This window comes from Pyrgilauda ruficollis, unplaced genomic scaffold (genome assembly GCF_017590135.1).
Source record: "Pyrgilauda ruficollis isolate IOZ18807 unplaced genomic scaffold, ASM1759013v1 scaffold37, whole genome shotgun sequence".
NCBI classification, from domain to species: Eukaryota; Metazoa; Chordata; class Aves; order Passeriformes; family Passeridae; genus Pyrgilauda; species Pyrgilauda ruficollis.
In genome coordinates, this window is record NW_024525156.1 from 8,066,212 (window position 1) to 8,090,112 (window position 23,901).

At 39.4% G+C, this 23,901-nt stretch overlaps 1 protein-coding gene across 1 annotated transcript in view; it reads left to right on the top strand.

The window, feature by feature from the left end:
* The window catches only part of TRIO (trio Rho guanine nucleotide exchange factor), a 242,880-nt gene that overhangs the window by 198,650 nt on the left and 20,329 nt on the right, over positions 1–23,901 (top strand). The window contains 9 exon segments of the mRNA XM_041476043.1: positions 8,955–9,247; positions 10,862–11,032; positions 15,989–16,084; positions 17,951–18,099; positions 18,839–18,905; positions 20,290–20,393; positions 20,998–21,067; positions 22,574–22,663; positions 23,286–23,378. Coding sequence (XP_041331977.1) covers positions 8,955–9,247; positions 10,862–11,032; positions 15,989–16,084; positions 17,951–18,099; positions 18,839–18,905; positions 20,290–20,393; positions 20,998–21,067; positions 22,574–22,663; positions 23,286–23,378 — 1,133 coding nt within the window.

Here is a 23,901-nt window from a genome sequence, read left to right on the forward strand (position 1 = left end):
GCATGGCATGTGTTGCTTTAAATAACATCTGAGATCATGAGTCTTCCTCATGCAAATTCTGCAGACTTGCTTCTCTCCCTCCCTTCCTCTACAGCTTTCTCTGCTTTCAGTAGAGCTGAGGGTTTGCTGAATGCATCCTTTTCCACCCGCTTTTGGTTGGCTGTTCTGTTATCTGTATTGATATGGACATTTTTGTTTCATGTCTGGTCATAATCTTCCTCTTCTGGACTGATGCACAAGGCGTATCAGATAAGCTGCTCTGCTGCTTCAGAGCTGTATTTCTAGGACTGGAGTTTATTTTTATCCACTTCTGAGCAAAAATTTACAGCATAAATTAGAGTAGCAGATGATAAAACCCCTACAGCTCAGTAACAGATGAGCAGAATTAATTGTGCAGTTGCCCCAATTAAAATCTGATACTGCTCATCACGAATCTTGTCAGGAGTGGCTCCCATTTGTAGCGTGTGACGCATGGCTCTTGGGAGGTGGGTTGCACGTGGCGAGCACGAGGCCAATGGATTGTCAGCAGCCAGCTAAACTCCATCTATTGTCTTAAGCACCAGTGCTGCCTGTGAGGCCCAGGCCCAAAGTTTCTGCTTCCTTCTTTTCCGTTCTTTGCTTCAGATGTCATTTCTCCGCACTGGGTGGCTGCTTTTTTTTTGTCAGAGGCGGGGAGTGCTGTGCCATGGAGCATTTGGAAGGGAGCGAGCGCTGCCAGCACCCGCTGCTTCAGTAGCTGCCTTGTGCCCTCCACAGCTTCGTGTGCTGAGGTCTTCAGCTCTTCAGCAGCAGCAGTGCTGGGAAGCATGGGGAGCACCTGTGCACAGCTCCTTCAGCTCAGGATACTGAGGAGGCAGCAGCCCTGGGCCTGGAACAGTCATTCCTGTCCATCCATTCTTCTGGAGGGAGGAGTGATTGAGCCTTGCCTTCATTGGATCTTCTACATTGGTCGTCCTGTAGTAGCTGGATATATACCTGATACTGTCATCTAGCTCAAATAGCATATACAGACAGTTTAAAATATTAGTGTCTCTGTAGTAAAGCTCAAAAATGCCTATGCTTTGGAAAAGAGTAATGTAGTAGAGTCTTTGTGAAACTTTGATAAATTTGATCTTACAAGCTACTGTATTTAAAGCAAAATAGGGAAAATACATTGGTACTGCGGGAAAACCTGCTTGCTAATATAGAAAAGCAGTATTTCTCTAATTTTCTTTCACTGTTTACTCTGAACAGCTTTCTCAACTATTTAATCAAAGAGGGGTGTCACCTTAATTTTCTTACATTACGTGGTATATGTCAGCACCTATGAGGGAGTTAACTTAAATCTGTCACTGAAAATCTTGCCTATTATAGGTCTGCAGAGAAAATAATCTTCTGTGCTCCTTCACACTGATGTAAAATGATGTCCTGTAAGGGGAGGCACAGCTGAAGTGCAAGAGATGAGTAACTGGATGATGGCTCCAGTTGGCCTGAGGGAACTTGCTGGAGGTGCACAAAAAGGAGAAACCTTTGCCTGAAAATTCGAACATGTTTCTGTTCATTAACTCTTACATAAAAGCATACAAGTGCCTGTGCAGTTAGTGTTTAGGGGAAATGCACCCTCCCTTCTATTGGGAGACAGTCATATTAAAATAATCAGGCCGCTTGCTTTGATCTGTAAAGAGGATGGCTCAGTACACAGACACAGAGTGAGAACTTGACTGAGAAATTTTTATGCTAAATTACATAAATCTGTTCTTGGCGTGTCCTGCCAGGCACATGGATGTAGCTGTCTTTAAATCTGAACAAACAGGTGGCCAAAAGAATAGAGTTGAAATCCAGACACTCTCTATTAAAATATAAGTGGATAGAGGAAAGTTGAGATTTAATCTATTAAGAGCTTGTGGTTTTCACAAACAGGGAAACTAAACTTCAGCAGTCTAAATCCTAATACTTCCTACTTGTGACACAAAATGTATTTGTCTCCAGAAATAGGAGAGAATAGCAACTTAGTGCAAAGAATGAAATGGCCCACAAAGTCCACTCTCCCTTTCTGCAGTGCTGCCTTGTGCTTGTAGCAGTACACAAGATTTAGATTTGAGGTTTTATTTCCCTGTAGTCTGAATTCCAGGAAGCACAAACAGAACTACTTTTTTAACCTGGGAGGGCTTTTTTCTGGCACACTATCATGCCTTCTTCCTGCCTAAAAACCCCAAAAAACAAAAACACAAGTGTGGGATGCAAAGTTGTCCAGCAGTTCTAGGAGGAGTTTTTTTCCCCAATGAATTTTCATGGTGTTTAGCTCACAGATAGCAGTTGTATTTGCAGCTCTCTCTGTGTACACTCTGTAATGCATGTGAAACTAGTTAAAAGCTTGAATGTAAAACCTTGGAAAACCTTGGTTTACAAAAACTTGGTTTTAAATGTGTGGGGTAGGAAGGCAGGAGAAGATACTAAGAAAAAAATAATAACATGACAATAATATAAGTGTGTTAAACCTTTGAGGCATATGCCACTAATTTTTAAATTCAAATGAACAGTGCTCTTTTTGCTCTTAATCAGAGATTTTCTTGATTCTTTTCTCTAGAGCAGTTGCAAATATGTCTGCTGACTGACTTTTCTCAATATTAGAAACACTTTTGGAAATCATTAAGATGACAATCTTAGGGGCAGGGTTGGGGTTTTTTTTAATTGCTTGTTGGGCAGTTTAGGATCTCATTAAGAGAAGCTGAAGACTATCTAGCCTCAAGGTTAGAATTCCAGTCTATTTGATGTCAAGATAATCAGCTTTTGATGACATGGAAGACTTAATTATTGCATACATGTAAATCAAACTGCTCCAGACTAGTGCCTGTATCAGTCAAAATTAAAATAGGTAATTTATTAATCAGGGAAGATGTGCTAAGGAGTTGAACTCTTTTGTCTATTCACATACTTAAAAGATTACTAACTGGTATTTCAGCGTAGTGCATAACTTGAAATAAATGACAAGAAAGGGTTGCTGACCAGAAATGAAGGCTCTGTTTGTTCCACTCCAGACACAAATATGATTGAGGGATTTTCTTCTGTGTATTGAGTACTAGCTTTCTGCATGTTGTGATTTTTTTAAATTATCTTTTTAAGAAACTAGTTTTATGCAAGTTATACCACTCTTCCTTGCAAGTAAAATCTGTGCTTCCCAAAGGGCATGGTGGAAATGCCCTATTTGCAAGGCTGATAATACTTTAAGGCATTGTCTTTAAATGGTAACTGCTGTTATCAGGGCTTTTTAAAAGCTGAAACACATCTAATGCCTTTTGATGTACAATCCAGTACTGGTTTGCAAAAAATAGGCAGCAAGGATATTTTTAAGGTGATTCCCAGCAAGGAGAGAAGTGAAATTCCTGTCTCATACAAAATTATCTAAATGGTCTTGTTCATGGCAGATTGGTAACCTCTTATTGAAAAGCAGTTCCCAGGCAGAAAGTACACTTGTGTCTATGGCTAAAATAATCCTTGCACTCTTTTTTCTCCATGCCTCCCTCATCTCATCTAATAACAAGTGATCACTGTGTATGCAGGCAGGCTTTTATGAACTTTTGTCATCAGATGCTTGTCAACTCCACCTTGTGTATTAAACCTTAAAGTGCATCGCCGTAGATTTGTGCTCTCTGTGTTTTGTACCAAGAAACAGCCTTTTCCCCTAACACTCATAATGTACCTGCAGCAGATCTTATTGATCAGCTGATTGGTTGGTTGGTTAAATTTTTGTTCCCTAAAGTCCATGGTGTATGGCAGATCTGCAGTGGCAGAATGATATACCAGTCAGGGTTACTAGGTTTGCTTTGCTCCATTTTTCAGTCTTTGCCCATCAATGTTTTAGAGTCCAGAGACTGTGAAATGTTCTTATTTTTAATTTTGCAACATTTTGTGTTTAGAGGTGAAGAGCGTCAAGCAGATTTAGTTTGATTCTGTAGGTAAAGGAGCCATGGGTTCTGTAGCCCCCTGCAGTAAAACTCAAAAAAACAGCAATATGGAAATAGTTAATATGAAGCAGAGTCTTTCAAGTCATCAACTAGCTTAACATGGCTGATTTATTTTTTAGGGAAAAAAGCAGTTTATTAATCACAGATGTGCATGTTTCTAGTGTTAAGAAAGCTGGGACTAGAATGAGAATTCCCATTTCCCTTCCCGTTTCAAAAATTTGCCTGTTTTGTTGGAGGTAACTTTATCTTCTAGTTTGAGGGGGTAGGAACCCATGCTGCCTGCCCTTTAGCTTCAAAAATATATTTATGGACTCTGAGTGAACTCTCTGACCTCACTACCAGAGCAACATATGTGGGTTTTTTTTCAGGGAAATGGCAGTTAAATGCCTTCTTCTCTTATTGTGGCTATGAATTATAAAACAAAGCCCATCCATCAGGGCTTTACTTTATTGAACTTTATTGAATTGCAGAACTTTCTCTACTTGAACAAGGAGTGGTTTTATTAAATTCGATGGTTTCTTGTTGGGTTGGTGTTGCTGTGTGTGATCGCTATATGTGTGTTGGGTTTTTCGTCTCTCCAAGATGTCCATCTGTTTCATTTATCTTTTTCTAAAAGGGAGTCTGATTCTCACTAGAAAGTTTACTGTACTTGAAACACGTTTGGGGTTAGCATACCCCAAATTTATTCCATCTGTTTTGGTTTTAAAATTCCAAGTTGTTCTCAGTTCAATTTTGAATACTCCTTTTTTCCTCTTAGAGAGGAAGTATCTTAGAGATAAAATATTCTTGAGCAATGCTAGAAAAACAATTTTCTATGTAGTTGTAAAGGAAACAAAGCTGATTTAGTATAAACAATCCTAAGCATGGTAATCAATCAAACCAAGTTTGTATCCCTAATTATATAGATAGAAGTAGTTTATAGTGATGGGACAGGGAGAAATGAGACACTCCCATGGGGCTGTTCTCACAATGAAGGTGAAAGGTCTTTCTGTGATCTTGAAAACGCTTGTACTGGATATTGATATTCCCTAATGCTTCAATGTGGCAATGCCTCTACATAAATACATGAACATGGGCACCCAGGTTTTGTACATGACTGTGCTTTAGTATTGTTACTGGGGTTCTGAGGAGACAGATGGGAGCAAGTAAGTGTAAAATCTGGATGCCTCTTGGCTGGGATGGGAAAATAGATGATATAAGGTCTCACTGGGAAGACACTGACATGGAATATTTCTAGTAAGTGTTAACTCAGCTATGAGGTTTTATAGATGTTTTCTGCAAATTTAAGGAAGGGCAAAAAGTCAGATCTGATCTCTGAAGAGACCTAGTGGGCTGGTATTCTTTTCAGGTTAACACTGATGATTTTAAATCTCTATTTTTAATGCCCTGTTTAATAAAATTTGATCTTTGGGCTGATGCTTCTATAGCAGTGAAGTATTTTTATTTCTTTTCTTTTCAAAAGAGGTGTTTTCAAGGCATACAAGTATCTTAAGGGTAGGTCTCAGGAAGATGGGTCCAGGCTCTTTTCTGTGTCCAGTGACAGGACAGGGGGCAGTGGGCACAAACTGACACATAGAAAGGTCTGAATAGAAGAAAGAGCTGTTTTACTTTGAGGTTGGCAGAACACTGAAACAGTTTGCCTTGAAAGGTTGTAGAGTCTCCTTCGCAGGAGATACTTAAAACGTGCCTGGAGGCAACCCTGTAAACTCTGCAGTGGGCATGGTCTAGCTGATCTCCAAAGGTCCCCAACCTTTGTGATTTTCCTTCTCTCTGAGTGATTTCAAGCTTTAAAGAGCAAAGTGGAGCAGTGCTATCATTTCCGTGTACTACTTACAAGATGTCCACTGTTGTGATTCCCTGAAGCCCTAATGATACTTCAGTAAGGATTTCGTATTAAGTCATGCAGAAGGGAAGATAAGAAGCACTTACATGCTGCACGCCAAATGAAAACTAATGTTGTCTGGGAGGATATGGCTGAAGTATGTGCTGCGGAACATGTCTGGTTTACATTGTTTTGTCTCTTAGATCCTCTCTGCTTGAGTGCAGTCTACTTACTTCTCTGTGCTCTTTTCCCTCCTCCTGCCCAAAAACTCATGGCTGACTTGGGTTAAGAGTTAGGAGTGGTACAACAGAAGTACAGTCGGACAAAAATACTTGTCCTCCACAGTTTCAGGGCCACTGTCCCGTACTGCTTGGTTTTACAAGAAATTCAGTAGCTGCTAATTGTAGCTTGTCAAAAGGATGTGTGAAAATATGAGGAGGTGGAACACACTTTATAAAAAGGAGGGGTTTATTAACTGGAGGCATGTTACATGATTTGGAATAGGCATGTTTATGTAAAAGTCAATTGTATGCAATCAGTTACTGCACCACCACACTGCCTTTTTGTTAGAAAGAAGTAATTGCAAAGGAAAGAAATGCAACAGATATAAAAATACAAAACAGTACATGGTCCACTTCTGCAAAGGCTTTAATTTTTTCTTCTTATGTAAACGAGTGAATGTTCTCTATTTTACTTGCTTGGAAGGAACCTTGTATGAACTGTTAATAAGAGGAAAACTATATACAAATGAAAGAAAAATTTGGCTGAGTAGTTATAACATCTTCAAGCTTGGTGTTTTGGAAACAAGGCATTTAGTTTATGCTTTAAGAAACTTACAAGTACACCACCACTGTTTTCTCATCTTCTGTAGTCCACTAGCAGAGTAGCAGAAGATTGTTTATTGGAATACCCATCAGCTGATGTTTGATGTGATTTCTGAAATAAGGCATCTGATTATAATGAAAATGCATGATGCAGTAAAGATAAGTTTCATGAAAGAGCAGTCAAACTAAATTCTTACAGAGCTTTTATAGGGGATTGTTTGGATTCCTGTGCAGAGATTGCAGATGGTTGCAAGTTTTGTTTGGAATTTTTTTAATAAGCAGATCAGGGTTTTTTTAATAAAGTCAAAAATCTATCATGATGTGGATGCTGATGGCTAGTAGGCTTGCTTTTCTTGCATATGTGCTGAGAACCCTTAAGCAGTAATCCCAGTGCCTTGAGGGATACTCAGATTGCAAGTTGAAAACCATTGTTGTAGATAATTAATTTCTTCCTTATGCTTTCCACTTCAGCAAGAAAATAATGTAGCAGTTCTTAGCACTGCTTTCCCAAGATTTAGAGACAAAGACAACTAGTGTTGCTTTGCATCTGCTTTTTTGCTGATACCCATTACTTAAAGCCTTGAAGCCAGGTTAATGGCACCGTGTGAACTCTCCTTACCTATGCTCACAACAGCTACAGCTTTTGCTGGAAGATAATTCTGCAGGTGTGACTTGGTTTAAAGAGTTAGCAGCTAGCTTGTTAGACTGAAAGTATGCTTTATAAAGTTTATCTTCAGCTTTGTGGAAACATGATGAAAGTGGTGGTTAACAGCAATTATTATGTGTGTGTTCATACAGTATAAGCTACAAATGTTCTTGGCACCAGAGCTGATGTATCTTAATGGTGACATGCCATGGGTTTTATTGGAACAGAGAAACATTTTCATAAACAGCATGATAGATCACATTTTGGATTCCTAGGAAGGGGTGCCCTTTGTGAAACAGCTTGAACATGAAGGAAAAATAACAAGTCCCATCTTTTTATAGCCGCCTTTTATGTCTCTTTCCCCATCTCCATTCAAAACCATCATTTACTCTTAGTGCTCCATGGAAATGGAACAGCCTCACATATTTGTGTGTGGATCCAAGCATTTGGATGTTTATGATTAAGTGTCTTGCTACATCAATGTGACCATGTTATTCCCCAAAATTCAAACTATCTCTGGTGAGACTGGCAATACACTGCTTAGGGAAAAGCTGCCAGAAGAAGTGACCTGAACATCTGTGTCAAGCTTCAAGAAGGAGCACAAGCACTGCATTTAATTCCCAGCAGTAGAAACATTCAACAAAACATCATTTATGTCGTCCTTATGTAAACTATCTGTCTGCAGAAGTGCATACACAGGGGGAAAAAACCCCCATATTTAACAACCTAGGATAGCTTTGCTAATACACGAGTGGTAGGCAGTATTTCTAAGAGTGGTGTTACAAGAATGTTTCCAGGCCCCCACTTCACCCCCGCAAAAAAGTGTATTTTTAGGAAAAAATAATTCCTGGGGGAAACAACATTGTGCTGCATGGGGAAGAAAAGAAATCTAGCCTCACAACAGCTAACCAGTGGGTGTTCATCATAAGCATACAGTCCTGGTCAAGTGACAGGAACCTTGGTGGGAAAGTGTTTTTGACCTCATGCACATTTAACTACGGCTTGAGAAAAGGTTATCCTTTGTTTCATTACAGAACTTCAAGCATGTCATGCTGAGAGCTACTGCTGATCCTGAGATTTCAGCAAGTGGGCTTTTAAACATTGCCTTGTGCCTTTTTAAGAAACAAACAAAACAAATCCAAAACTCAGAGAAAATTTAAGCAAAAGACAAAACATTTAACTATCTTCTGTTTTCTTCTTCCCTCTGTCCCAAGGGTAGGGGAAATATATAACTAACGGAAGTAATTGGAGCATTTGTAATTAAATTTGGTGTTTGAAAAATGATTTGCTTATCTCACTGAGGCAATTATTGTTACCCTTCATCTTTGCTCAAAGCAATAAACATTGAAAGATAAAGCAAGCATATCCTTCCATAAAGTTACATGACATATGGAAAGTATAATTCACTATCAAATAAGTATCAGCAGTGGGAAGAAGGAATTATAGTTGAGGCAGGAACCACTTAATGAAGGTTGACTGTTCTGAACACATCAATGGTGCTTATGCGTGGATGGCCATGTGCAGCATGAACACTGATAGCTGCAGTGTCATTAAAGGCCAGGTTACCTCAAAAAAATCCCATTGATTTGTCCATAAATTCAATTCCATATCCATTATTACATACATTGGTTCCAGCCGGGCGGTGCCCGGTGGACTGCCATTTGCCTTGTTTCTCCCTTGCTTCAGCTTTAAAGTGCTCCCCTTGTTCTTTTTTCCAGACTCCCTTTCGGTCTCCAGCAATGATGCCAGTCCTCCCGCTTCCGTAACGTCACTTCAGCCCCACATGATCGGTGCTCAAAGCTCCCCGGGCCCCAAGCGCCCTGGCAACACCTTGAGGAAATGGCTCACCAGTCCCGTGAGGCGCCTGAGCAGTGGCAAAGCAGATGGGCACGTCAAAAAACTGGCCCACAAGCATAAGAAGAGCAGAGAGGTGCGTAAGAGTGCCGATGCAGGCTCTCAGAAGGACTCCGACGACAGTGCAGCGACCCCACAAGATGAAACTGTTGAAGAGGTAAGTGCTCAGTGCAGCTTCCCAAGACTTGTGTGTATGTTTTTCAAGGAACTAAATGTTGTCAGGTGGAGGTTGTCTCCTCACCTGACTGTCCAGCAGTCAGGAGCAGAGTGTTAGGTGCCCTATGCTCATCCTTGATCCCTGTACTCTGCACCACTCCTGCACCAGGGAGTTTGTGCCCTCTGAGAGTGTTAGTGAAGCTTTGTGAAGTGCCTATAATTTAAAAAGAGAAACTGGAGAATAAGAAGTTGTTCTTTGGCTTTACTCTCTTATGCTAATTAGGAAAGTGGTTTCATGAGTAAAGGTGCTTCAAGGTCTGGGAATAATCAGGTAATTTTGTATTTCCTTTGCTTTTCTTGTTGATGGATCAGGGAAAGTGTAGGGAGAGCTGCTTAACTGCTTAAAGCTTTAATTGCACCTTGCATAAGAGTCAGAGCACAGAAAAATTATTGGCTCTACGATCCGGGCCAGTTACCACTAGTCAAATAATACGCATGGCAGTTTTCATCGGAGAGAAGGAAATTGTGAAATGTTCCAAATTTTACCACCAGGGATGTCTACTGAGGGCTTCCCTTCTTCCCACAAACATCTCCCTCTCCTTCAAAGTCTGGGACTCTTGTATGAACAAAGCTGGCCTCCAGTTAGGTGCAGAGAAGAGCCAAATTCTCTGTTACAAACCTACAGTTCAGGCTGAAATGAATGTGTTGTTACTGCTTCCAAGGGCACAGCTGGGTGCATGTTATTCCCTTTTATTAGATTGACTCTGACTATTGGTTTTGGTACTTAACCATCCAGAAAAGCGGTCTCAGTTGCCCAATTTTTTATTTATTGCTGCTTTTTTTTTTCTTCTTCCCAACATACTTTTCTACATGCTTGGAACACTAGTGAAGATCCACAGTAAGTGTAGGGAAAGGGAAGATGGAAGATTTGGCAGCATGATGAATTGAGAGATGTTGGTTAGGAATGAATACTGGCCTCTGACCTTGAATGTCAGGCTGTAGAAAGAGACCCTCTGTGCTGAAGTTGTAACATCGTTTTGGCAGTATCTGTTATTGTGCAGTTCTGTGAGTGAAGGGAAAAATTTAAGGCCAGTGCCTTCAAGTCAGGGGAAAAAAGTAACCATCTATGCTGTCTTCCTGTAAAGGTAGATAAATTATTCTGTGAGATCATACATGAAACTTTGAGTACTTGAAATCAGAGTTCCTTGTGAGGGACAGAAAGGATAATTGATTAAATACTTCATGTTGTAATAGGGGTTTTTTATGTCCTCCAAAAGTCTTGCTGTGATACAGAGCAAGATACATATTTCAGAGAGATACAGATTTCTCTTTGCAGAACTGAATTTGGAAACCAAGCATGGCTTTCATAACACTTTCCTGTAGTAAATTTCAGCTGAATGTCTTTTTCTTAGTATTTGAATTCTTTTGCTTTTACCAGACATTGAAAACTGTCTTTGGCATCTGCATTTTCCCCCTCTGTTAATGATTGTTTGTAGGAGCATGTTGACTTGTTGGGAGAGGGCTGAAACTACAGGATAGTCTTAAAACGAGCATGTGATAACAAGCTTCATGCTGGTGAGATAACAGAGCTTGAACATCTTGATGTTACTTACAGAGAGGTCGGAACGAGGGGCTGAGCAGTGGCACTCTCTCCAAGTCATCCTCTTCAGGCATGCAGAGCTGCGGAGAGGAGGAGGGCGAAGAGGGAGCAGATGCTGTGCCACTCCCGCCTCCCATGGCAATTCAGCAACACAGTCTTCTCCAGCCCGACTCGCAGGATGACAAGGTAGGAGCAGGACGTGGGGGAGGCTTCACGTGATGAGATAACCTCTGTTTGCACAAATTTTTTCTTCTGCTTCCAAAGGTCTCAAAACTGTACATAATACAGCTTCATGGTAGACAGAAGTAATCACTTTTGCCCTCTAGACAATTTTAAAAGGGTGTTCTATGATGAGAGCGTGAATTAAATCCTTCTCTATTTTAAAAGCACAAGTGTAGAAATTTTTCCGCTAGCACTTTACATGTGGAAATGAGCTGCTTTGTGTGCTCACAGGATGATTTACATCACTTTGGGTGATGCCATATTTAGTGATTAGAGTCTAATTGTTTTATAACCATACTTTTTGTTGGGGTGGGGGCGGGGAGGGAGGGGAGGCATGCCTGAAAGAAAGGAATTATCAAAGAAGGGTAATTGTCATGGTTTAACCCCAGCCAGCATCTAAGCCCCACACAGTGACTGTTGCACTGTCCCTGTGAGAATCAGAAGCGAAAGAGTGAAAAAATTCTTGGGTTGAAGTAAAGATAGTTTAATAGGTAAAACAAAAGCCATGTACACAAGCAAGGCAGAACAAGGAGTTTGTTCACCACTTCCCATAGACAGGCAGGTGTTCAGCCATCCCCAGGAGAGCAGGGCTCCATCACATGTAGCGGGGACTTGGGAAGATAAACGCCATTGTTCCAAATCTCCCCCCCCTTCCTTTTTCTTCCCCCCAGCTTTATATGCTAAGGAAGATGCTATATGGTCTGGAATATCCCTGTGGTCACTTGGGGTCAGCTGTCCTGACTGTGTCCCCTCCCAGCTCTTTGTGCCTCCCCATTCTCATTGCTGGTGGGTTGAGAAACAAAAAAGGCCTTGGTGCTGTATGAGCTCTGCTCAGCAATAGCTACAACAACCCTGAGATATCAACACTGCTTCCAGCACAAATCCAAAACATGGCCCCATACCAGCTACTGTGAAGAAATTTAACTCTGTCCCAGCCAAAACCAGCACATCGTCCATCTGTTTTTCACAAACAAAGGCACATTAAAATTGACAGTAAAAATTTCACACCGGTAATAAAACTTTGGATGTAGGTAGTAACTGCATGATGCAAGTCTTACTTGCGTATGATCTGTTTTTCTTTAATGTTATGATGATCAGACATTGAGAGAGTTTATTTCAATTTTTAACCTGGATCAGACATTTAAGGGACAAGTATCAAGTCTGGAAATAGAGCAGTTTTAAAATAGAAATAATCTGGACTTGTGCAGCAAATATGCACATTGTTTTCTTGCCATTTTGCTCCTTAAGATTTTTAATTTTGTAAAATTGTAATCTACAGCACTGAATATTGTTAGTGAATTTTGTGGTTGCTTGCTGTCTGTTCTCAGTGGTGCAGATGCTATTCATAACTTTAGTGGTTCTTATTTATTTTTTCTCTTTTTTTTTCTTTTAAAAACACTGTCTTTCAGTGGGAATCTCACTCCTTCCTGAAGCTGTTGTTTGTAGGGTCAAAATGGCTGGTTCTTATGATCTGTGTGCATTCAATTCCTACGTGCCTTCTGAATTGACAAAGTGTAATATATGAGTTGAAGAGTTAATATATTGGGAAATACTCCTGAAACAAAACAAGCAAAAATAGACCAGCCTTCAGAGCTGAGAGAATGTTTTCTTGCTAGAACAATCTCAGTTTTAGATTTAGAAATAAGATGAAAATAATGTTGGTGAAAATGTTTAAGCTCTTGCTGATGAATTGCCATATTTGCATGTTTTTTCACTGACAGAAAAAAACTGATTACAAATATTCTAAAAAGTTCTCCACAGAAAAATTAATTTCATTATAGACTTCTTTACATAGCAGAACACTTATGTACAGGAATATGCTTGTAAGCTAGTGTCTGCTTACTTCTGTATTTCTGGTGCAAAGTCAGACCTGTACCACAGTAGAGAAAGACTCTTTAAGTAGCTTTCCATCTCCAGTAAATTATATTTTCACTGCTGTTGTGGTTTAAACCCAGCCAGCCACCAGGTACCACCCAGCTGCTTGCTTACTGTCCTGCCAGTGGGATCAGGGAGAGAATGGGTCGAGTAAAAGACAGAAAACGTGTGGATTGAGATTAAGCAAAAGCCATGCACACAAGCAAAGCTAGACAAGGAATTAGTTCACTGCTTCCCATGGGCAGGCAGGTGTTCAGCTATCTCCAGGAGAGCAGGCCCCCATCAGGTATAATGGTGACTTGGGAAGACAAATGCTGTCACTCCAAATGTCCCCCCCTTCCTCCTCCTTCCTTCCACTTTATACTGAGCATGATGTCACATAGTCTGGAATGTCCCTTTGTTCAGCTGGGGTCACCTGTCCTGGTGAGACCCCTTGGTGTCTCCTCCCAAGCACCCCCAGCTTCCTCACCAACAGGGCAGTACAAAAAAGCAAGAAAGGCCTTGGCTCTGTGTGAGCCCTGCTCAGCAATAACAAAAACATCTCCATGTTATCAGCACTTTTTTTAGCATAAATCCAAAATGCTGCCCCATACCAGCCACTGTGAAGAAAATTAAGTCTACCCCAGCCAAAACCAGCACAACTTCTTAAAAGGTTAACATGCACCCACATCAGTAAATGCATGGTGGGACAGTCTTTAAAGTAGGTGAAACTACATTTAGAGGAGACTTCAGAGAAGTTAATACTTGGTAAAGTTAATATTATACCATAATTTTTCAAAGCGTGTAAGCAGTGATTCTTCTGCAATGTGTTGTTATTATGCAATATTTATCCTTCATGGTGGGAGGCAAAAGGTCCCCTCATGGGGCATCCTGGGAGGTTGTGTGTGCCTCCCTGCAGTCCACACACCACCAGCTTCTATCACCTAAAGTAAATGCTTTATTGGAACACAGAAGTGAGAAGCCAGAGCAAAACTTTACCCAGGAGAAGGTATTTGGCTCTCTTGTAGAGTTACTGATCAATAAAAGGCTTGCAAACAAGTTCCCAGTTGTCTGCCTTCTGGGTGGAGTCCTTCTTCACATTCCTGCCATGCTGGGTGGTTTCTTGGGTTGCTCAGCTATTCCGGATCTCAAGGAATGTCTCCTCCTTTCTGTGACCTCAGAAACTTGGCAATCATCTCTGCCTCCCTGCAAGCATTTCTTCCTCTCCAGAGCTCCTGCTCATTGCTGGAAGCTCCCTGTTTGCTGGGTTTCTCCTTCCCTTCCCAGCCTGCTGTGGGCCCTTAGCAGCATCTCATATGTACTTGAGCTCAGTTGCTCCCTCCAGCTTTTCCTTCTTTTCTGTGCAAGGGATGTGTTCTGTTCCCAGAGTGCATCATCAGGAAAGTCAGCAAGAAGTTTTATCTATGCAGCTCCTTCTTTTTCAGATTATAGGTGCTATAACCACAGGCACTGGAAATCACAGTTCTGAAGTTTTACCTCACATCTCACATACCACAACACAGCAATAAAAGAGACCATAACCAGAACCTGATTTCAACACTGACAGTGTTTTTTAAGACTAAGCTGAACTCTGCATCCAAAGTGGAAACCCACATGCAGGCACAAGCTGTGGAAAACCTGGTCAACAGTCAGATCTCAGGAGCATGTAAATTGCCTAAATGACAGGCCAGCTTGTGGGATTGCTCAGTTCTTGGTGTGCATGCAAACATCCTGTGTTAGGCCATGCTGATTCGTCTAATAGCACTAAATAACACAACCATTTTCTCCCCTAAGAGCTCATCTGCACACTATATGCATTCTTTCATTCAGCAGAATCATTGCGCACGTCATGGATTTGCATTTGGTGGCAGTTTAAAAGTTGTTTGCATTTAATTTTTGGATAAGCACTATTAAAAGTTTCAAGATCAGCTGTATTAATATGAAACTAATTATTTTTGCTTTTTGTTTTCTCTTTTTGTAAATTCTGATGCAGCATTATGTTGACTTGTGTTCTGTCTCTGCTTTGGCTCAGTTCCCGTATCTTTCCGTTTAAAGTTATCTGTATTTCCTTTGCTTACCCAGCCCCTGCTTTCCTTTCCAAATAAGGCAAATACGAGGCAAACTACCTAAAATCTGTGTATTCTTTTTTTTTTTTTTTTTTTTTTGGTGTTTACTTACAAGGAGTCTTGCTACACCCATGCTTGGTTTGAGCAGAACCTCTTGTGTTGAGTCATTATTTGTGCCGCTTCTTTGTCTGGTTTGTTGGAAACGTTTGCAGGACAGCTTGCCCTGTGCTGCATGATGCTCACTGTGCTGTTTGTAATATGAAGTACAGTTCATATTACACCCTGTTTCCACTTTCCAGTTACTAAATGATAAATGTAATGTGCAAACAAGTCTGTTTGCAAATTACTGAGGCTGAATTTAATGGCCTTCTCCCAGAATCCTTTACTGTGAACACCTTTTACCTTCAGTTGTATCTATAAACTGGCATTTTATAGCTTATGAGGCCAGAGATCTTCTGTGCTCTACACATACCATTGGGAAAAATGGATGGCACAAGGAATGGTGAGCTCAATTTCCCATCTGAATCTGGGCAATATACTCCAGCTCTTTTAGAAAAGTAAATGCCCCTGAGTTATTGGTATATATTTTCTTAACATAATAATGCTTCCTCCTTTATTTCAAGTCTTCTTGATTTCTCTTAGTGTTCTTCAGCTGTTGCTTTGTTTAAGCAGCAATAAAATAGGTTAACAAACTGTTGTCCATTGGGTCAGCTCAGGCAATTTTCATAGCTATTTGCAAGGAGTTTTCAGCAATTATATTTCCTCGACTTCTATTGCATGTAGGAACAGGAATTTTTATCCCAGCATTTAACTTCTATGGGGTTTACTTGAAACTTCCAACTCCAGCTGCTCAGGTTGGAAGGGATGATCTTAGTGTTATATGACACTGACAGTACATGTCAGGTACCTTTGTCTGACAGAGAAGTGAAGGAAGTCACTTGATCATTAAGCAAGAACTGGGCTAACTCTGGGGTTCTCCTTCCTTTGTGTCCTTGCACAGACATCTTCTCGACTGTTGGTGCGGCCAACAAGCTCTGAGACGCCCAGTGCTGCAGAACTCGTCAGTGCCATTGAAGAGCTCGTCAAAAGTAAAATGGTGAGACTGACCAGCAGATGCACCTGTCTAAAGAGCTTGTGTCTTCAAGTCCTAGCTTGCTATCCAAAGAAAACCTGCATGTTTTACATTGACTTGTAAAATTTGCTGTCTGTTTCAGAAGTCACTTTGTAGATTGATGTATGGGGTCATTTTGTACGCACTCTTTTGTAAAAAAGCATTTGCTGAATAGGTAAATGGCACTGTAGAGGTGAAAAAAAGCAATAAATACGAGGAAGAGAGGAGATGGTGGAAAATTTACTGAGTATGTCCTGTTAGTCAAAAGAAAATGTCCTGTTAATAAAATGAATGCAAAGACCCAGGGTCTTAGACTAAAACTTTAAAACATGTCATTGACATGTTTTAAAGTTTTCATGTTTCTGAAGATTCTCATTATATGCTTAATTCCAGGAAGGCCTTTATATTCAAAATCCAGCTTGACCCAGTTTGGGAAAAACTTCTTTGGCTGATTCTATTTGAGATTGGACTATATAGTCTCAGGAGGTCCCTCAGCAATTCTGGATTTCCTCAAAACCTTTAAATACAGTTTTTGCAGCATAGCCCCTCTTGGGCTCAATAGGAAGTGCCTTTGTGAAAAATGCAAAGAATTGCAGCATGGAAGCCCTGTGTTATCAGAGGTTGATATTTTCTAGGTTCACTCTAAATTGAAGCAGCTTTGACTTTCAGAACTAGAAATTCTCTTTTCTGCTCTCTCATTCAGAGTAAATTACATTATTGCATAAATAATTACTGTACTCTCTTGGGTATTAACTTTGCTTTTTACTTCTCTTACAGCAGTAGGGTGAATACAAAGTAATCTGTGGGAAAATTCAACAGACTTTTGTAAAAGGAAAGTTTGGTAGTCCATGTGTCTTTCAGGCTGCCTAGCAGTGGATATAACTTAATGATCCATGCATAAAGTCCTTGTGGGAGATGTTCTCATTTCACAGTTTTAGCCAAGGTTCAGCTTCCCCTGGGTTTTGGGCTAGTCATATCATTATTGGTTTTTACTTTTTGTGAGGAAAGAAAATAGATTATAGCTGAAGCCCACCCTGGTGAAGTAAATGTGTCTTGCAATAAGGCTGTATCACATGCAAGGAAAATGTGAAACATAGATGTAGCTTGATCCAAGATGATGGGCTTGAATTAGAGAAATCCAACAAATACTTCATAGAAGATATTAGTATTATTTCCTCCTATTGCTTTTTCATCTTTTATACAAACAGAAGCCTGTGGAGTCCATGCAAGGGAGATTGTGTATCTAGCAGAGGATACAGGGACTTTTTTTCTAGGATCTGAACAAGCTCATAAACAACATTGGCAGTGTAGAAGTCATTATTTTCTTCACTGAGATGCTACTTTGGCTTTTTATTAAGATAACCAAAACATCTGACAGAGAACGCCACTTCTCTTTAATTAAAAATGTAACATCATAAAAATCTCCTTTAAAGATGTCCCATTTATTGTTGAAAGTAACTTGTATATGCCAGAAGTCAAATATGACAAATATAATTTAATCCCTGGCCGCGAGGACACATTTGTGCTGCTCCCACCATAGAAGTACTTGCGTCCTGAGCAGGAGAGTCCACCTTTTAGCCATTGCTGTTCAAACCAGTTCAGCTCCTTTATTTTCCTGTGAAGGGAAGACTGTCATCTCAGATGTGCTTCTCAAATGGGCCTCAAAGGCTCAGTTGTCATGGAAAGCCATGTTGTTGCCTGGTTTCCTGGAGGCTTGTGACTTGCTTTGCCAAGATACATAAAAGTAATTGATCTCCCATAGATTGCTATACAGCAGCTTGTATTGTTTCTGTGAATGTGAATAAAGGAGAAACAAACCATTGTTCCTGACTGTCTCGAATACCTTCTCAGGCTCTGGAGGACCGTCCAAGTTCCTTGTTGGTAGATCAAGGTGACAGCAGCAGTCCGTCCTTCAACCCTTCAGATAATTCCCTTCTATCCTCCTCGTCACCCATAGATGAGATGGAGGAAAGGAAATCCAGCTCCTTAAAAAGACGACAGTAAGACCAGTTTTTTACAATTTTCCTTTTTTTTTTTTTTTTTCTTACAAGCTTATTTTGAACTGGCAGCAGAATCTGTAAATCTCAAAATGGGAGGACTTGTATTAGATGTCAAGCATGTGGTCACATTTCTCTGTGACATTCAGTCTGTGATTTTTAATTCTAGTCATACCTGTGTTTGACTTGTGCTGCATGTCACTGTCATTTATTTGGGAAGATGCTAATCTTTAAATGTCCAAAGGTCTATTAGGCTTGAAAAAAAGGTCATTCCCTTCATTCTAATCCAATCCAGGCTTAATTTCTCTATGTAGTAGTAAACTGTTACCATGGTAGAATAAAAACATGCCTGGTTTCAAATTTTTTAAACTTATGTGTGGAAATAACTGTCCGTATAGCTAAGAGACCATGGCTATAATAGCTATTTTATATAATATATAATATTTTATATTTTAACTATTGTTTAAAATAATAGCATTTTATTTTAAACAATAGTTAAATGTTTAATTTTCATGTCATGGTTAAGAAAACATCAGACTTTAGATAAACAGAAGCAAGCCTTGTCCAGTTTCAAAGTTGAAGCAGTATCTTGCTAAGAACCAATGTACATTAATTCTTCCATTTCAGTTCTGTATATCAAACATACGTGACTGCAAATGTCAAAAAAGTTGTATGCCATTAATCCTCTTGAAAAATCTGTTTCATTTTTTAATATTTGTTCACCTTTTTCCTTCCACTGTAGCTATGTCTTACAGGAATTAGTGGAGACAGAGCGAGATTATGTGCGAGATCTGGGCTATGTAGTTGAGGTATGATGTTTTTCATTCTCTTGATTTCTTTTTTTTTTTTTTAAATGTGGTACTAACCACCTTTGTGGCTTGAACCTCACTATGTTTTTCAAAATGATACACAGGAAGAATCTAAAAATGTGAAAGTTTACATTCTGAGTTTTCCCTTCTGTAAGCTTTTAATGTATAAAAATGCTACATCACATTTTACTCCTTTTTCCTGTTATTGTGTTCACCTTGTTCTTTTGAGGAGTGTCGTTCTTTGTCTTTTTTTTTTTTTTAATCCCTACATCTGGCCTAATGCTATCCTAGTAGATAGTGGGTTTATTTAGCACATCTAAATTTAAAAAAAAAAAAAAAGTTGTACCTCAGCATACAGAGCAGCTATCCAAGATTTGCAAGTCCTCCTTCCTCTCCTACCACTAGGCTTCCCTTAAACTTCCTATCTTCCCCAGCTGTAAAATGAGATAACGTCACATATCTCCCCTCAGTCTTCAGCTACCAGCAAATGGCATTTGGAAGAGTAGAAGGAATGAGCATGACAGTGAATTTTAGCCTAATAAAGTTCAATTCTTAAACTCTGTTTTGGAGGCAGGGAGGGAAAGAAAGATCAGTATTGTGATAGTGTTTTTACAGTGTTTCAAGGATGCATTAGGAGTCTGAATAGATGTGTTTTTGTAAATAATAACATAATTTCTGGTGAAGATGCTGGACATCAAAACATACACTTGGCAAACCAAAACCAGACCTGGCTATTTAGGAATAGAACTACTGAGGGCAAAAAAGGAATAGAGTTACATTAATTCAAAAACATTCCCAATTTAACTATATGGTAGAACTGCTCAGTGAGACAGCTGTGTAAATACCAAAACTAAGATGGGACTGTGGGAGAATGTAAGAGGAACTTTATTGCAGCGAGAATGCTTGCTAACAGAATTGATTTTTAATTTTTTTTGTGTTTGGTTTGCTCATACTGCAAGCAGTAGTCCATGGCGTGCAGTCCCATGGGCAGTTTCCTCCTCAGTGCACTTTGGTGTGGGGTTAGTGTGAGTGAAATAAGAGACACAGAGCAAAGCAGCACAGAAGCCACTTCTGTGGCTCTGACATTTCAGGCAGTAAGGGGAAAGGCTGTGGAAGTTTCCTTCTTGCTCCGAGCCCGTTCACACAGGCTAAATTAGAGTGAATTAATTTTTCTAGCACTGTTGTGTAGACAGCCTCACCTCAATTTGTGATACTTTGTATCTGTGCTTTATGTTGTGCTGTGTTATAGAACAGTTTTCTGGTTTGGCTTTGTGTCCCAAGCAGTTGTTGCCATTGGACATCTTCTGGGAAAAGGGGGACTAGAAGACAACTCTCTTTTTTTAAAGTAAGAATGTTCACAGTGAATTCACTTGGACTGTTGCAGGGTTATATGGCACTTATGAAGGAAGATGGTGTACCTGATGATATGAAAGGCAAAGACAAGATTGTATTTGGAAACATTCACCAGATTTATGACTGGCACAGAGAGTACGTATTGTACCTAAAAAATATTAGATTGGCTTTCAGGAATTATTTCCTCAGATACTCAGATACAAGGCAAATGCAGTTGATTTTGTGCTGTGAGTTGTAGAAAATGTAACTTCAGCTTACAAATGTTAGTGTGAAGATTTACTTTAAAGAGGGATGCCTGTGTATATATATATTTATATATATATAGCAAGTACTTCAACTGAGGATCTCTTATATTGACAGAACTTTGTGCGTTGCTTTCTCTCTAACAATACAGCCTTAAGAATTTGTTAGGTGTGGTTAGCAAGACAATATTAGCATCTCAAGCATTCAGATTAGGAAGGGCAAAGCTTTCAATCAATATAAATGAAATTTAATCATTTTATTAGTGAATGCCAGGTGGTTTTTTTCATCTTGGCATGGATTCAGCATGTCCTTTTAAAAAGCTATGTTGAAATGTTACACTGTTACCATTGTCAGTTTGGACATACATTAATATCTAATGCTGCTGATAGGGGACACAAAAGTGTCTTGCCTTGCAGTAAGACCACTTTGCCGTGCAATTACCTGTTTCTATAATGTGTGATGTCAGAAAAAAATTGTTTATTCTGTTTATGTTCAGCTTCTTTTTAGGAGAGTTGGAGAAGTGCCTTGAAGATCCAGAAAAGCTGGGATCCCTGTTTGTTAAACATGTAAGTACAAATGTCTTTTTTGGCAAACTCTATTGCTGCTACTGGCCAACATGAGTGACTGTTAAGCACAGCACAATTAAGAAAGTGCTGTACAATGTTCGTCACCGGTAAGAGGTGGAGAGATAACTTTTAAGAGCTTATAAATAGAAGAAGTAAATGTGCTAGTCTTTGTCCCCAGTACCTTCCTGTACCTCCCTGAGAGGGAACATGAATGTGGGCCCCATTTCTCTATTCTCCACCAAAGTTACACTTCGGTGCAAGGGAATCATCATTTCATATGACACCTGCCTTCTAATTCCAGGTATCCGTGCAATAGCATGGAATATAAGATATAAAAATAGGAAAGAGGCTCATTCTTGTTCCAGTCTGAGTGTGTTCTAGTTCTGTATCCTTTCCCCTTCTGAGAATTTGTCCATGGTAAAGTGGGAAACCTGTAGGAAGTAGCTCTCCCTGTTTCTGATTGCTGTTTTACTTTCTCCTGGTATTATTTGTAATTGAGTTGTCTTTAAAAGGCACCTTTACCACTCCAGATGGAAAGGCAAGCTGTGATGCCATTACAGCATCCTCTAGCAAAACCCTATCAGACAGAACACAATGATTCAGTTCCTGTTCTTAATCTGTGTCCTGTGTCCTTTCCAATCTCCATCTTATTTTTTCATTTCTTTCTTACCATTTGTCTTCTCTGGTCAGTACTCGTAAGTCTCTGGGAAGCAAAGCCTCTAACCCCAAACAAATCCTAGCAAAATGATAGGAAAGATTTTGGAGTAGGTATGTCTGTATTTCTTAAACAGCAATGTCAGTAATGAAGAATAAATCTTAAAGGCAGAAGTTATTTCCTCTCTCTTTTTCTGTTGCTTTGATGTTAAAAGCACATGCACAAAATAAAGGATCAGAGTTAAAAAATGCCAGTGCCTCCATTTCCAGGCTTCATCACCTACATCCCTGTCCAGACTCCAGCAGGACAGCCAATAATAAATAAAAGACATGAAAGTTTTCTCCTAACTGTTCTGTACATGTAAACAGGAGGAGGTAATTATTCTAATACATTTCAATAATAGTCACGTTATTGAAATAGAATAAAAAATACTACCTTTCAAAGGCTCCATTACAGAATGATGGAATGGGTAAGGTTGGAAGGGATCACTGTGGGGTCATCTTGTCAAACCTTCCATGGCTCTTGGTGAAAGAAAAATAGAACTATTTTCATGCTTAACTTTATTGTGGGACCTGCTGAGTTATCATCTCTGAACACTTGTCATTCAGGAGGATTTATAGCTGTGGGAATTTTTTTCACTTGTGTTGCCTTTCTAAAATTATAACGATGTTCCCAAATAAATGTGTTTTCAGGTATGTATTTTCTGCATATGTAACTGCTTCTTTTCCTTTAAGGGGTCTTTTTAAGTGCATACACATGAACTGCCATACTTCTTAAAATAATACTCCATTTTAATCTGGCATGTGTTTTTCTTGATAATGATGTATCATTTTGTGTCTTTGTTCCTCTAGGAGAGGAGGTTGCACATGTACATAGTTTACTGCCAAAACAAACCAAAGTCTGAGCACATTGTCTCAGAATACATTGATACGTTTTTTGAGGTAAGTTCATGAGAGGGGATACGTGAGGTGAAGGATTATTAAATCTGTTGGTCAAACCAGAAAAAAAACAAAAAATGCAGCAGATATTGTTGCTAATGTTTTAAATTGCAATTTCTTGCCATTTCTGTTCTGATTTCTCAAATCTGATACAGACTCCTAGAGATGAAAACTAAAGGTTAGGTATAAGATAATTAATTAATCTGTAGGGTCTTATCCTTAGTAGCCTTAGCCCAGGCAGTTACCAGTGCATTTTATATAGCAATAAATAGCAATTCTGGATAAGCAGAGATCAGTGTTGAAAATGGGCTGTATACAGCCTGTGACTGAAAAATTGCAGTTCACTCTGAAGCCTTGTCAAGAAAGAGGTGAAAGATGCTTGCAGAAGGGAACACCTTGGGAGCAATAGTGATTAGGTGAAGGACTCCAGCTTTTGCTAACTGAAATTAGATTATTTTCTAACTTTCGCCAATTTCTGATGTGATAACAATTAATACTGATATATCCTTGTTTTTTAATATATATATTTATCTCCATATACTGATACATATGCTGTGTTTCTAACTCAACAAAACAAAGGTCTTTCTAACTGAACAAACAAAAATGTTTGTTTTACAACTTTCAGGATCTAAAGCAACGCCTGGGCCACAGACTTCAGCTCACAGACTTGCTAATAAAACCTGTGCAGAGAATTATGAAATACCAGCTGTTACTAAAGGTAAAGTGATGTTGAGATGAGTGTGTTAATAGATATGTTATAGATGTGTTAACAGATAGGTTTTCTTTTTTAAGAAAATTTTTAATGCTGATGTTTTCCCACCCCTTTCTCTAACAGAACCCAGATTTGTAAGCAATGTCATGTGATTATTTTCTGAGCACATTCAGGTAGTTATAAAAATTGCAGTAGATGGCTTGGGCAGAAATTTGTTTTTTCTTTTAACAGTTAAAGACCAAATGTTTAGGCCATGGAAATGTTTAAAGTTTGTTCCAGTGTCATAGGAATGGGAGAAGGAACGCTCAACTGTTTTCAGATGTAAACATGATACAAGTTGTTGGGACTCATCACAGCTTTTCCAGCTACACCTGCAATCATTTTAGTATGACATAAGTGTTTACTGAAGAGCAATGCTGTGTAGCACAGAGGTCATTGCCTTAGCATATGTTTTTTGTATGAGTTAAATCCAAATGGTTATCTTCTGCAGTCATATTTTGACAGAGAATATCAAATTCAGATTTTCTAA